The sequence below is a fragment of the Rhinolophus sinicus genome, linkage group LG05 (genome assembly GCF_036562045.2).
Source record: "Rhinolophus sinicus isolate RSC01 linkage group LG05, ASM3656204v1, whole genome shotgun sequence".
Classification (NCBI taxonomy): domain Eukaryota; kingdom Metazoa; phylum Chordata; class Mammalia; order Chiroptera; family Rhinolophidae; genus Rhinolophus; species Rhinolophus sinicus.
This window is the reverse complement of record NC_133755.1, coordinates 144,759,594-144,772,900: the sequence shown is the minus strand read 5'-3', so window position 1 is coordinate 144,772,900 and position 13,307 is coordinate 144,759,594. Positions and strand designations below refer to the sequence as shown.

The 13,307-nt window shown below is 35.2% G+C and overlaps 1 protein-coding gene across 6 annotated transcripts in view; it reads left to right on the top strand.

Moving 5' to 3' along the window:
• ROS1 (ROS proto-oncogene 1, receptor tyrosine kinase) overlaps window positions 1-13,307 on the top strand; it is a 98,302-nt gene that overhangs the window by 62,406 nt on the left and 22,589 nt on the right. For 5 of the 6 annotated variants that reach the window (XR_012496723.1, XM_019741354.2, XM_019741353.2 and 2 more), the window contains 5 exons: window positions 1,317-1,400; window positions 8,194-8,329; window positions 9,546-9,708; window positions 11,199-11,263; window positions 12,408-12,537. Coding sequence is in view for 5 of the 6 variants with exons in the window: in XM_019741354.2 (XP_019596913.2) it covers window positions 1,317-1,400; window positions 8,194-8,329; window positions 9,546-9,708; window positions 11,199-11,263; window positions 12,408-12,537 (578 nt within the window). In the remaining variant the exon portion in view is untranslated. Of the gene's footprint in view, window positions 1-1,316; window positions 1,401-8,193; window positions 8,330-9,545; window positions 9,709-11,198; window positions 11,298-12,407; window positions 12,538-13,307 lie in introns of those variants that run through there. The other variant, XM_074333486.1, reaches the window with a different exon arrangement.

Genomic DNA, 13,307 nt, shown 5'->3' with positions numbered 1-13,307 from the left:
CACATAGTACCATGTTTGATTTTTCCTTCTACTCAGTCACCAAGTTTTATTGATTTGCCATCTTGATTTCTGCCTGATGAGTCCCCACCACCTTCCTATTACTACTTTGGCTTTCCTAATTTAAGCTACCATTTCTTGCCATTGCTTTTGGCTTAATCACATGCTGACAGGTAATCTAGCCAAAGCACAGCTGGATCTCTTAACCCCTTTCTGAAGTGCCCTAAATGGCTCTCTATTCACTGCCTTCAGAACCATGTACAATTTTTTTGTGTAGCAATCAAGGCCTTCTATGATTTGTCCTAGAAATTGTGGTTCACCTTTCCCAATATTTATCCCTAAACTGTAGTCATATCAGACTGGTAAAAAGGTTTTATGACCCTAGGTTTTTAGCCTTTGTTTCCTTTAATCTTGAATGCAGATCCCCACAACCTAACTTTCACCCCATTAGCAGGGATTTCCTTTCCTTCACATTCTGTCAATTCAAATTTTTCTCATCCTTCAAGACCTAATTTAGATGAACCCATCATGGTGCTTAACTGATACTCCTTAGGCAAAGAAATTATTGCATTTTACACATATAGCACACATAGCTGTATAACTCATTAGTGTATGTAAAACTTATGCCATTCTTATTTGTATTATAGTTAGTTATCTGGATAAGAGCTCAGCAAACTTTTTCTGAGAAGAACCAAATAGTAAATATTTTAGGCTTTGCAGGCTGCATCTGATCTCTGTAGCATATTTTTTTCTTTTGTTTTGTTTTAAATAATACTTTAAAAATAATTTTTAGCTCATGGACAGTGCAAAATCAGGCTGTAGCCAAATTTAGCCCACAGGCCATATTTTGCCAAGCATAGTTTGTTTATCTCCTTTACTCAACTGAAACTACTTAAGAGAAAGTAAAATGTTTTCGTGTTTATATTCCTCTGTTTAATAACCATCGGGTTAAATGTGTATGAAGATGTTATAAAAGAAATAATAATCCTGTTTATATAATATATGAAGGTTGAGACTTCTTTGTCCCAAATTCATTAAAAAGATTATACATGTTTTCTTGGACACTTTAATGTATAAAATTGGGTGGCTACATCTCTATGGTGGATTGGTAAACTGGATCTCTGGAAAAAAAAAAAGTAGAAAACCTTGATTTTGATTTCCCATGGTGTAAATACTCTTAAAACAGATGATTTCAAGCTACCTGGTTTAACTGGCTTGCAAGCATCTCATAGGAGCGAGTTCTAGTGTATCTGACAGATCACTGGGCCTATCTAGCTTTATTCAGTGAATTAATTTCTTTTTCTCATTCATTTTGTTAGATGGTTTTTGGATACCAGAAACAAGCTTTATACTTACTATTATAATTGGAATATTTCTGGTTGTTATAATCCCATTGATCTTTGGTAAGTAAACTCAATTTTTAAAAATAAGTAATAAATTGTTTACTTGATTATACTAATTGATTTGTCTCTTAGTTTATTTACTCTTCCACATGAAATAAATTCACAAAATTCAGTGTTACCTTTGGCTATACTTTTATAACCATTATCTTTTGTGACTTGTTTTCTGGATCTAGGGATAATTATTTTATGAACCATATATCTGTATTTACATGTCATGGTATGTTTTAGATAGAACTAGTTGCAAGGACTTTAACTTTCTTTAAACCAGTATTTGTTTCTGATTGGCTATGTAACAAGTGCTTTGTGGCTTAAAGTTTGAAGTAAATTTTTAAAAAATTATCCGGGTATGAAAAGAAGTGTAAGATTAAAGGGAGACCAGTGGCAATCGTTGGTCGGAATAGTTTGGGTCTCTAGGCGGACAGCCTGGTTTGGAACTAGCAGGGCCTCTTTTGCAGAAGATCCATTTCTGTCTTGTAGGATCCACTCTCACTTTCAGATATCTAACTTGCTTATTTCAAATTCTCGCTCACTTATAAATGACCAGGAAAGCAGACGAAAAAGGTAGAGAGAAAACTAGCTATTTCCCACTATACATTATACACGAATGTGCTCATCATGAAAGTCTTAAAATAAACAACAGCAAAAAGATTTAGTTTAATAATGAGAAAATAGAGTGACAACCTCAAAAGGGTTGGTTAAATATTGGCCTATAGGGTAATTATAGTAATCATACATACTGATACTTTCCTATTGTTTCAACATAAACATTAATAACACTTTCTTTCAGTCCCTAAAATGTCCTTAGTTTGGATTATGGGATGTACAGTTACCCTATCATTATTTATATCATGAGTTCCTGATATACTGAAAAGAAAAGCATGATATTTATCAGAAAAGAACACTCACACACAACCTAAGGAAATTGTGCTCTTTTTTTTCATAAATAAGGAAAAGTTAGAAGAGGAAATTTAAGGAAAAGTTAGCAACATAAAGTTCAAATCTCTCAGGATAAAGGAAGCCAATATTTCACTAAGTGTTCTAAATCTTCATTCTTTCCCCAAACCTATTGGAATCAGAAATTATTGGAGAGCCCATTGAAACTAGAATTGAGCTTTCTCTTCACATTTTTTCTCCCAGATAATATATGGAAGTCCTTCCGCTAACTTGGAAAGCTAAAAATTTCAGCTGACCCTGCCAGGATATTAACCTGTGGTTCCAGGGAGTCTAAGTATTGCACAGCTGATGTTTGTGCACTAAGCCAGCCCCTCCAGAATTATGCATACGACTGCAGTATATTTGGCAGTTGGCATATAGGCTTGACTGCTTGTCTGTTTTCCTACCGGGAAGGAGTATTACATGAAGAATCTTCCGTCTGACCTTTGCTTGCCTCCTGTACATCACCACTGTTTAAACCTGTAACTAGTGGATGAACATGAGATAATTTCAGACAACCAGTTGTGCTTTCAAGACATCCTATGGATATTGACTTTCTCGGGACTTAAAGGTCTTTATTCTATTAAGAACTCACAGATTTTGGGGTATAGCTAAGCTAATCTGATTATTTGTTTTAAGTGGCAGTGCATGTGGTTTTACTAGTAGGAGTGTGTAAGTGCATGAAAAAAGATTGAATAATTAAAATAATGAAAAGTAGCAATTGTTTTAAAATTTGTGTTGTGCTGAGAGGGCTGTCATCAATCTGATACTTATAAATATAAAATTGAAACAAGGGTTTAAAAATAAGCATTGACAGCCTGTACTTTTGTGAGTGGTCATATCTAGTGTGCAAGGTTAGCCATAAGCTGGGAGCAGAGGGAAAGATAAAGCAGTAAAATACAATTGCTGACTTTGGGAGTTTGCCATTTAATGAGGGAGGTAATACCTACCTGTGTGAAAAGATAAATAGTGTGATATGTGTTAAATAACAATGAAAGACAATGATCCGTGAAATACACAAGACAGTGACATAGAAATGCTAACTGAGAGCCACAGTTACTCTTATAAATTAAGAAATCGAGAGATCAGCAGAGGTTCCAGAAGTCTCAGAAGGCATCACTGAAGATGGGGTATCTTAACCAGGGCCTTCAGAAATGAAGAGGGGTGGTGAGAGCATTTGGGTTTTGAAAAAATTGCATTAGGAAAAGTACTTAAGATCTTTCCCTACATGGCCCCTCAGATGGAATTTCACTAGAATAAAACTCTAGCCTGGTGAATACAGAAGCAACTATGGAATAAAGTTCAAATTTTAATGATCACCTCACAAAGCATCCTTGCTGTTTTCAGCGTCTGAGCCAATATTCTAGTATAGATGTCTAGTAGAAATGTGTAGTATAGACAATTATTGACATAATTGTCCTTTAATCTTCAAAAATATCATTTCTTTTTATAATTCTAAAAATAATATTTTGTCATTATATGAAGAAGACAATACAAGTCACTCATGATTCCACAACTAGGGAGTACCACTGCTAATATTTGGTGGGTTTCATTCCAATAATGTTTCTGTGTATTTGAGAATGTGTATATGAACATCAATGGATATATACTCTTTTTTTTTTAAATTAAAATTTATTGGTGACGATGGTTAGTAAAAATACATAGGTTTCAAGTGTACAATTCTGTAATATATCATCTGTATATCACATTGTGTGTTCACCACCCAGAGTCAGTTTTCCTTCCATCACCATATATTTGATCTCTTTTACCCTCATCTACCACCCCGCTTACCATCTGATAACCACTAAACTATTGTCTGTGTCTATGAGTTTTTGTTTCTTCATTTGTTTGTCTTGTTCCTTTGTTGCTTTCGGTTTTATATTCCACATATCAGTGAAGTCCATTTTGTAGCAAATGGCACTATTTCATCTTTTCTTTTGGCAGAGTAGTATTCCATTGTGTATATATACCACAACTTCTTTACCCAATCATCTATCCAAGGACACTTTGGTTGTTTCCATATCTTGGCCACCATAAATAAAGTGTCAATTAACATCGCAGCACACATATCTTTATGGATAAATGTTTTCAGGTTTTTTGGTTATCTACCCAGGAGAGGAATTGCTGGGTCATAACAGTAATTCTATTCATAATTTTTTTACGAATAGGAACCTCCACACTGCCTTCCATAACGGCTGCACCAGTCTGCATTCCCACCAACAGTGTATGAGGGTTCCTTTTTCTCCACAGCCTCTCCAACACTTGTTACTATTTGTCTTGTTGATGATAGCCATTCTGACTGGGGTGAGGTGATATCTCATTGTGGTTTTTATTTGCATTTTTCTGATGATTAGTGACATTGAGAGCATCTTTTCACATGTCTATTGGCCATCTATATGTCCTCTTTGGAGAAATGTCTATTCAGGTCTTCTGCCCATTTTTTAATTGGATTTTGTTGTTGTTGTTGAGTTGTATGAATTCCTTATACATTTTGGATATTCTTAGCCCCTTATTGGAGGTGTTGTTTGCAAATATCTTTTCCCATTCGGTTGGTTGCCTCTTTATTTTGTCGATGGTTTCTTGTGCTGTGCAGAAGCTTTTAAGTTTGATATAGTCCCATTCATTTATTTTAGCTTTTACCTACCTTGCCTTTGAGGTCAAATTCATAAAATCCTCTTTGAACCCAAGGTCCATAAGTTTAGTACCTATGTTTTCTTCTATGCAGTTTATTGTTTCAGGTCTTATGTTTAGGTCTTTTATCCATTTTGAGTTGATTTTGGTACACAGGAACAGATAGCATCTAGTTTCATTCTTTTGCATGTGGCTTTCCAATTCTCAATTCTCCCAGCACCATTTATTGAAGAGGCTTTCTTTTCTCCATTGTATGTTTTTGGCTTTTTTGTGAAAAATTATATGTCCATATTTATGTGGGTTTATTTCTGGGTTTTCAATTCTATTTCTTTGGTCTGTGTGTCTGTTGTTGTTTTTTTGCCAATATCATGCTGTTTTGATCATTATTGCTCTGTAGTACAAGCTGAAGTCAGGGAGTGTGATACTTCCAGCATTTTTTTTTTTTTTCTTAGGACTGCTGTAGCTATTCGGGATCTTTCTCCATAGAAATCTGATGATTTTTTGTTCTATTTCTTTAAAAACTGCCATTGGGATTTTGATGGGGATTGCATTAAATCTGTATATTGCTTTGGGTAATATGGCCGTTTTAACTAGGTTGATTCTCCCAATCCATGAACATGGAATGTCTTTCCATTTCTTTTTGTCTTCTTCAATTTCTTCTAAAAATGTCTTACAGTTTTCAGTGTATAGGTCCTTCTAATCCTTGGTTAAGTTTATCCCTAGGTATTTCACTCTTTTTATTGAATTGCAAAATGAATTGTTTTTTAAATTTCTTTTTCTGAGATTTCATTGTTAGTATATAGGAAGGCAATGGACTTTTGTACATTGGTTTTGTAGCTGGCAACTTCACTGTATTCATTTATTGTTTCTAATAGCTTTTTGGTGGAGTCTTTCGGGTTTTCTATATATAGCATCATGTCATCTGCAAAAAGTGGCAATTAAACTTCTTCATTCCCAATTTGGATGCCTTTTATTTCTTTCTCTTGCCTGATTTCTCTGGCGAGGACTTCCAACACTATGTTGAAAAGCAGAGGTGATAGGGGACAGCCGGATTTTGTTCCTGAATGTAAAGCGAAGGACTTCAGTTTTTCACTGTTAATTGTGATATTAGCTGAGGGTTTGTCATATATGGCCTTTACTATATTAAAGTATTTTCCTTCTATACCCATTTTATTAAGTGTTTTAATCATAAGTGGGTGTATATCTTGTCAAATGCTTTTTCTGCATCTATTGATATAATCATGTTTTTTGTCCTTTATTTTGTTTATGTGGTGTTTCATATTGATCGATTTGCATATGTTGTACCATCCTTGTGCCCCTGGGATGAACCCCACTTGATCGTGATGTGTAATCTTTTTAATGTATTGTTGTATTCAATTTGCTAGAATTTTGTTTAGGATTTTTGCATTTTTATTCATCAGATATATTGGCCTGTAATTTTCTTTTTTTGTGTGTTGTCCTTACCAGGTTTTGGTATCAGGGTAATGTTGGCCTCATAAAATGAGTTAGGGAGTACTGTCTCTTCTTCAATTTTTTGGAAGAGTTTCAGCAGGACTGGTATTAGATCCTCTTTGAAGAATTCACTAGTGAAGCCATCTGGTCCCGGACTTTTGCTTTTGGGAAGGTTTCGGATGACTGATTCAATTTCCTTACTGGTGATGAATCTGTTAGATTTTCCAGTTCTTCATGGTTCAGCCTTGGAAGGCTATATGTTTCTGAGAACTTGTCCATTTCTTCTAGGTTATTGAATTTGGTGGCATATAGTTCTTCATAGTATTCTTGGATGATCCTTTGTATTTCTGTGTCATCCGTGATAACTTCCCCTCTTTCATTTCTGATTTTGTTTATCTGTGTCCTTTCTCTTTTAATCTTAGTAAGTCTAGCCAAGGGTTTTTCAATTTTATCAATCTTTTCAAAGAACTAGCTCTTTGTTGCACTATTTTTTTTTCTATTGTGTTTTCTCTATTTCATTTAGTTCTGCTCTGATTTTTACTATTTTCTTCCTTCTGCTGATTTTGGGTTTCATTTGTTCTTCTTTTTCTAGTTCTTTAAGGTGTAACCTGAGGTTGTTTATCTGGGATTTTTCTTCTTTTTTGAGATAGGCCTGTAATCATATATATTTCCCTCTTATTACTGCTTTTGCTGCATCCCAATAATTTTGGTAGGATGTATTTTCATTCTCATTTGTTTCTGTGTATCTTTTGATCTCTCCTCTTATTTCTTTTTTGACCTAGTCGTTCTTTAAAAGTATGTTGTTTAATCTCCACTTATTTGTGGTTTTTCCTGCTTTCTTTTTGCAGTTGATATCCAATTTCAAAGCCTTGTGATCAGAAAATATGCTTGGTGTGATTTCAATCTTCTTAAATTTGCTGAGGCTGATTTTATGTCCCAATATATGGTCTATCCTTGAGAATGTTCCATGTACACTAGAAAAGAATGTATAGTTTGATGTTCTAAGATAAAGTGCTCTATAAATGTCAGTTATGTCCATTTTGTCTAATGTGTCATCTAGGGCTGGTATTTCTTTATTTTCTCTTTGGATGATCTATCCAAACTAGCTGTCAATGATGTATAATTGTGTTTTGGTCAATTTCTTCCTTTAGTTTTGTTAGTAGTTGCTTTGCATATTTCAGTGCTCCCTGATTGGGGCATAAATATTGATAACTGTTATGTCTTCTTGTTGTATAGTCCTCTTTATCATTATGAAATGTCCATCTTTGTCTCTTGTTATCTTTTTATCCTGAAGTCTGTAATGTATATATACTCTTGCACTCTGCATTTTTAATAAAGCATGCCATTATATTGAAAGCATTCCTCAGGTCTTCCGAGGAATATAACCCTAACATATCTGGGCTTAGAAATGAATTTGTTTTACTAATAATTATTATGCAAGTGTGTTTTAGTTTATTTTGACTCTGGTTTATGGGTGATTTTGAGAAATAAGTTCTGATATTAAGTACTTCAACTTGTTTATAAGCACAATAAGAAATATATTAAAATTTACTCTGAGACATGAGATGAAGAGTGAGATGGTATAAGTTATGTGCTTTTATATGGTTGTAACTAGATTTAATTAGTTTTTCTATTATGGGCATATTTTTCAATCAAATTGTGTTATTCTACCAACAGTGTTCTTATAGATAAACAATTAAAATGTATTGTTAACTTTTCCTAAAGGAAAAAGAAAGCAATACTTTATTTTGTAAATTATTGTCTTTTTTCTTTATAGTCTGGCATAGAAGATTAAAGAATCAAAAAACTTCCAAGGAAGGGCTGACAGTTCTCATAAACGAAGACAAAGAGTTAGCTGAGCTGCGAGGTCTGGCTGCTGGAGTAGGACTGGCTAATGCCTGCTATGCGATACAGTGCGTAACTGGGGCCGTCATCATGGGATTCCTAGATAAAGAGGGGCAGGATTGCCTTGGTTTATGCCCATTATGCTGGCATAATTATTAATAACACACCCTTCCACTTTCAAATGTGACCTGGGATAGATAGCAAAAGATGCAATGGAAAATAAGCAAAAATCAGTTGCTTTCCAGTGTTTTATCACATAGTTCAAAAATAAATGAAACACATAAATAAATAAACATATACACATATAAATAAATAAATACTATGTTGAAGAGAGTAGATGGTAACATGATCCTCTGGGATAGAGGAATTTCAAGGGTCTCGTGTGTGTGTGTGTGCTATTAAGCCAATCTAATTGTTTTCAGAAGTTGTATCGTGATTGCCTACAAAAGCTCTTTAAGATAGATGAGTTTTGAACTTCTGTTGTCATCATAACTAAAGAAAATATTTACATGTCTTATAGAAGGCATTACATTATGATCTACACAAAAAAGAATTATATACTCATATCCCTTGAAATTTATAATTCAAGACATAAAAAATGAAGGATTTGGGGTCGACACAGAGGTGATCTAAATTAACTATTAGGAGATGACTTTTCCTTGAGGAAATACTCATTACATCTTACATTCAAATTTCTCTTTTAAAAACTCAAAGCATTTTAAATGCAGATGCATTTTTCCTCCTCATAACCCTCCAAGTGAGAAACTTGGCTTTCTAAAAGTTAACCTGATGGAGATGGAGTTGGTTTTTGTGGTCATAATAAATTTTGTTTTACATAAGAGATCAAGTGTGTGCAATAAAGTAAAAGCATTTTAGCTCATAGATCCAGATGTATTTATTAGTAATTTTCAATAACTTTTTACACAATTGCTAACCTGAAGAAATAAACAATTGATAACCAACAAAACAAGCTACTGCAAAAAAATCTTGAGGCAATGAACACACAGGCATGTTTCTATCAAAATGCAAGTGCCTAGAAGCTAAGTGACATGGTCTATCTGGGTTTTGGAGTAAGGAAGGAATATTCTAGATGGTTGACTAAGGAAGGAATAGGAACACAAAATTCCATGTCACTGTATCACATAGAATACTAACTACAGTATTGCAAAGCCATGAGATTTCTCTTTCTTTTTCCTCACAGTGTTTCTCTTTCAAACACCAATACCAACACCAATTTATAAACCATATGTATTTTGTGAGACCAAAAATATTGTTATTTTCCAGTACTCTTCCAACCCAAGAGGAGATTGAAAGTCTTCCTGTATTCCCTCGGGAAAAACTGACTCTGCGTGTCTTGTTGGGAAGTGGGGCCTTTGGAGAAGTGTATGAAGGGACAGCAGTAGACATCTTAGGAGTTGGAAGTGGAGAAACCAAAGTTGCAGTGAAGGTAATGTGGATTTTTTAACTCCTTGACATCTTATGTCAGCACATTTCATGGATTTACATGGATACAACTATAATAAAAGATAAATGATCTCAATGGAAAAGAACTGATAACAGGTTGGCGCCTATTCATGGCTACAGAAATCAGTTTTATTTTCTTCCATTTCCTACATAAGGTCTGTAATTCATACTAACCTCTATGGTTACTAATTAGTTAGTAACTAACTAGTAGAGATGCTAGAAAAGAAGTGTGGTTGTTAAGCATGTTCTCAAGGTACTAGCAAATAGGGCAGATTGTAGATATTTTAGGCTCACTGACCATATCGTGTCAGTTGCAACTGATGCAATACAACCATTGCAATGCAAAAGCAGCCATAGTCAGTATGCAAACCAATGAGTGTGGTTATGTTCCAGTTAAATTTTATTTATGAGAACTGAAATTTGAATTTCATATAATTTTCATGTGTTATGAAATATTGTTCTTTGTTTCGTTTAAATTTTTTCAACCATTTAAAAATGTACATCCAATTATACCTCAATAAAACTGGAAAAAATAAAACAAAAGTGTAACAACTACTTTAAGATTACAAGCTGTACAAAAACAGGTGACAGGATAGAATTGGTCCATAGGCTGTAGTTGGCTGACCCTTGTACTACACGATTATTCATCATGGTATATTTAATGTAGCTTTAAGGAAGCACTGGATATACTCTCAGATTTTTATAAAACTTTCTTTTGATTAAGGGATGATAATTTTTTTATGTAATTGAGCAATGTCCTGATCACAGCTTGTTAAGAATTTATTGCTTTGAGGTTGTGCTATACAACCAGAAAAGCTGGCAAAATTCTCTCAACTGGTTTAAATAAATGTTTATTTTTCTCATATACCAAGATGACTACTGGCTTTAGTGCAGTGTTGTGTCAGGTTAGATCCATTACATCTGAAATCCTCTTGACTTTGTACATGTGTGTTGCCTCACGGCCCTAAGATGGTTGTCAAAGAACCAGGCATCGCATCTTCATTCAGGCCAGAACACTCATTGACCAGAACTAAGCGATATGACCACCCCTATTTGCAAGGGAGGCTAGAGAATTGTAGAACACGATTTTCATGATTAGCTTAAACCAATTGTCTGGGACCAGACACCTTGCCTCTAAGAAACAAATTAGGGTATTGATAGCAAGGAAGTAGGGGGAGACAGTATTGAGTAGAAAACTATGAAAATTAAGAAATTCTTCTACATGCGAAATTTGGTCTCTTTTTAAAATTTCTACCTTTTGGAGAGACTTTGTGTAAATATTACTAGATCTTTTATCTATCAGATTTTCCTACTTAAAAATTTCAGTAACAGGAGCTAACTTTTGAATAGGTTTACAGAGCACATGCACATGTATTACCCATTATCTATTTTGAGGTTTCAGGGTGGATATTACCAAACAAAATAAAGATTGTCTCCATTAACTCACTGAGCTCTCGGTTTTATGTTGCACAGACTTTGAAGAAGGGCTCTACGGACCAGGAGAAGATTGAATTCCTGAAGGAGGCACACTTGATGAGGTTATCAGGGGAGCTCTGAAATAACTTTCCCTTGGTATGGGTTGGAAGCTTTTATGGCTGACTGGTGGGTCCTTAACATTTAAACGACCTGACATAACAGATCATACCCAAAATGAGCATGGCTGAAGTTTAAACAGAAATATGCCTGTAGTGACAAGTATTCTATAGAAGCTGGTCTTTTAAGCCTGGGCACAGGCAGTCCTTGGGCAAAAAGTTTTCCTTTCATTTACCTTCAATAAGAAGTGAGTTTAGCAAATGATTTCTGAAGTTGTTCAGCTTTAAACGTGCTTATGTTCTTCTTAATGTGTGATGATGGGTCCAGCAGACCGAGACAGGGAGAGTTCTCCTAAGTACAGTAATATCAATGAAAATAGCCCGTGTCTTGGTAGCTTATCTTCAAGGTTAGAGTCAGTTAATGGTCATGAAAATGATTCAGACATCTCAAAGGGAAGACCTGAAGTGGTGGTTGATGGGGTCCCAAACTGTGTCATTAGATCAGGACTTACTCGCTTTGACATCTTGAGAAAACAGTCATAGCCAAAACTGCGTGTTTGATTTGTTTCTATAAAAAAGAAAGAATAATATCTCATCCTTGTGATGACTGAAAACAATATTTTCAACTATCTTTTTTTTTTAATTTTGTTTTATTAAATTTATTGGGGTGACAATTGTTAGTAAAATTACATAAATTTCAGGTGTACAATTCTGTATTACATCACCTATAAATCCCATTGTGTGTTCATCACCCAGAGTCAGTTCTCCTTCCATCACCATATATTCGATCCCCCTTACCCTCATCTCCCACCCCCCACCCCCCACCCCCCTCAACTATCTTTTGAAGAAGAATATTAGTTAAAATTACTTTCTTTTCCAAAATGTAAAATACTTAATATAAATGTTATTTCTTCTAAAACTCACCATATTCTCTCCATAGGCAACTGGCCACTAGGGGTTGCCATATTACCTTTGTAAGGCAAGCACTGACCAGCACTTGGAAAGGCGGCTTTCATTTATCAGAGAGAGAAAAAAAAATCATGTGTTTTGACGGGAACTGTAGATAAGCAATTGCTCTATTCCATAAGGGCCCTCAGCTAGGACTTCTGTCACAAGCATGTCATCCCGCTTGTCTCTTTCCACCTTTTAGCAAGTTTAATCATCCCAACATTCTGAAGCAGCTTGGAGTTTGTCTGCTGAACGAACCCCAGTACATAATCCTGGAATTGATGGAAGGAGGAGACCTTCTCACCTATTTGCGTAAAGCCCGGATGAACACGGTAGGAAATTGGTTTTGTAATGCAAATGCTCTATAATATCCTATTAGTTTTCTTTAAATTCAATAGGCTGCAATTTTGGCCTATAGTAGAACCTTAGAAGACTTCCTTGGAAAGAATTCTTATATTCCCATCATGTGGGAGTAGGACAAGTGTTCTATAGAAGCTGGTCTTTTAAGCCTGGACACAGGCAGTCCTTGGGCAAAAGGACTTGCTTTGTCCTTTTGGACTAATTTCTGGCATTTCCTGTGATTTGAGTCTGTTTTCAGTATTTTAACAGGAAAATAGGTCTCTCACTGCCAGAATTGTGTTTTCTGGAGAACGGAGATTGTGTGGAGTTGGAAAAGATACATCTTCCTCTGTACTTAATCTATATGTCTGTCCTAAATTGGTATTTCCAGCCCTATGTCTTTACTGAGTACTAGAATTACGGGTATATATTCCCACCCAGTTGTATTGAGGGCAACACAAGACTTGATTTCATACATCCTCCCCCAAGCCATCCATCCGAGTCTTTGCTTTCTCTTTTCCTTCAACCACCCTAACAGTTCCTGTCATCTCTACAGTTCTGCCCACAAAATGCAGCCTCAATCCATTCTCTGTTCTCTCTCCAGTGCCTAGAGCAGTGCCTGGCACAGTGTGGACCCTGGAAATACTGTGGAATGAGTACCAGGGGATGCCAGCACCTAGGGGAACCTACTTTGTACCTTACGTGAGAAACGCATGAGACAAAACAAGTTACTAAAATTTAAATCTGTAGATTTAAAAACAAA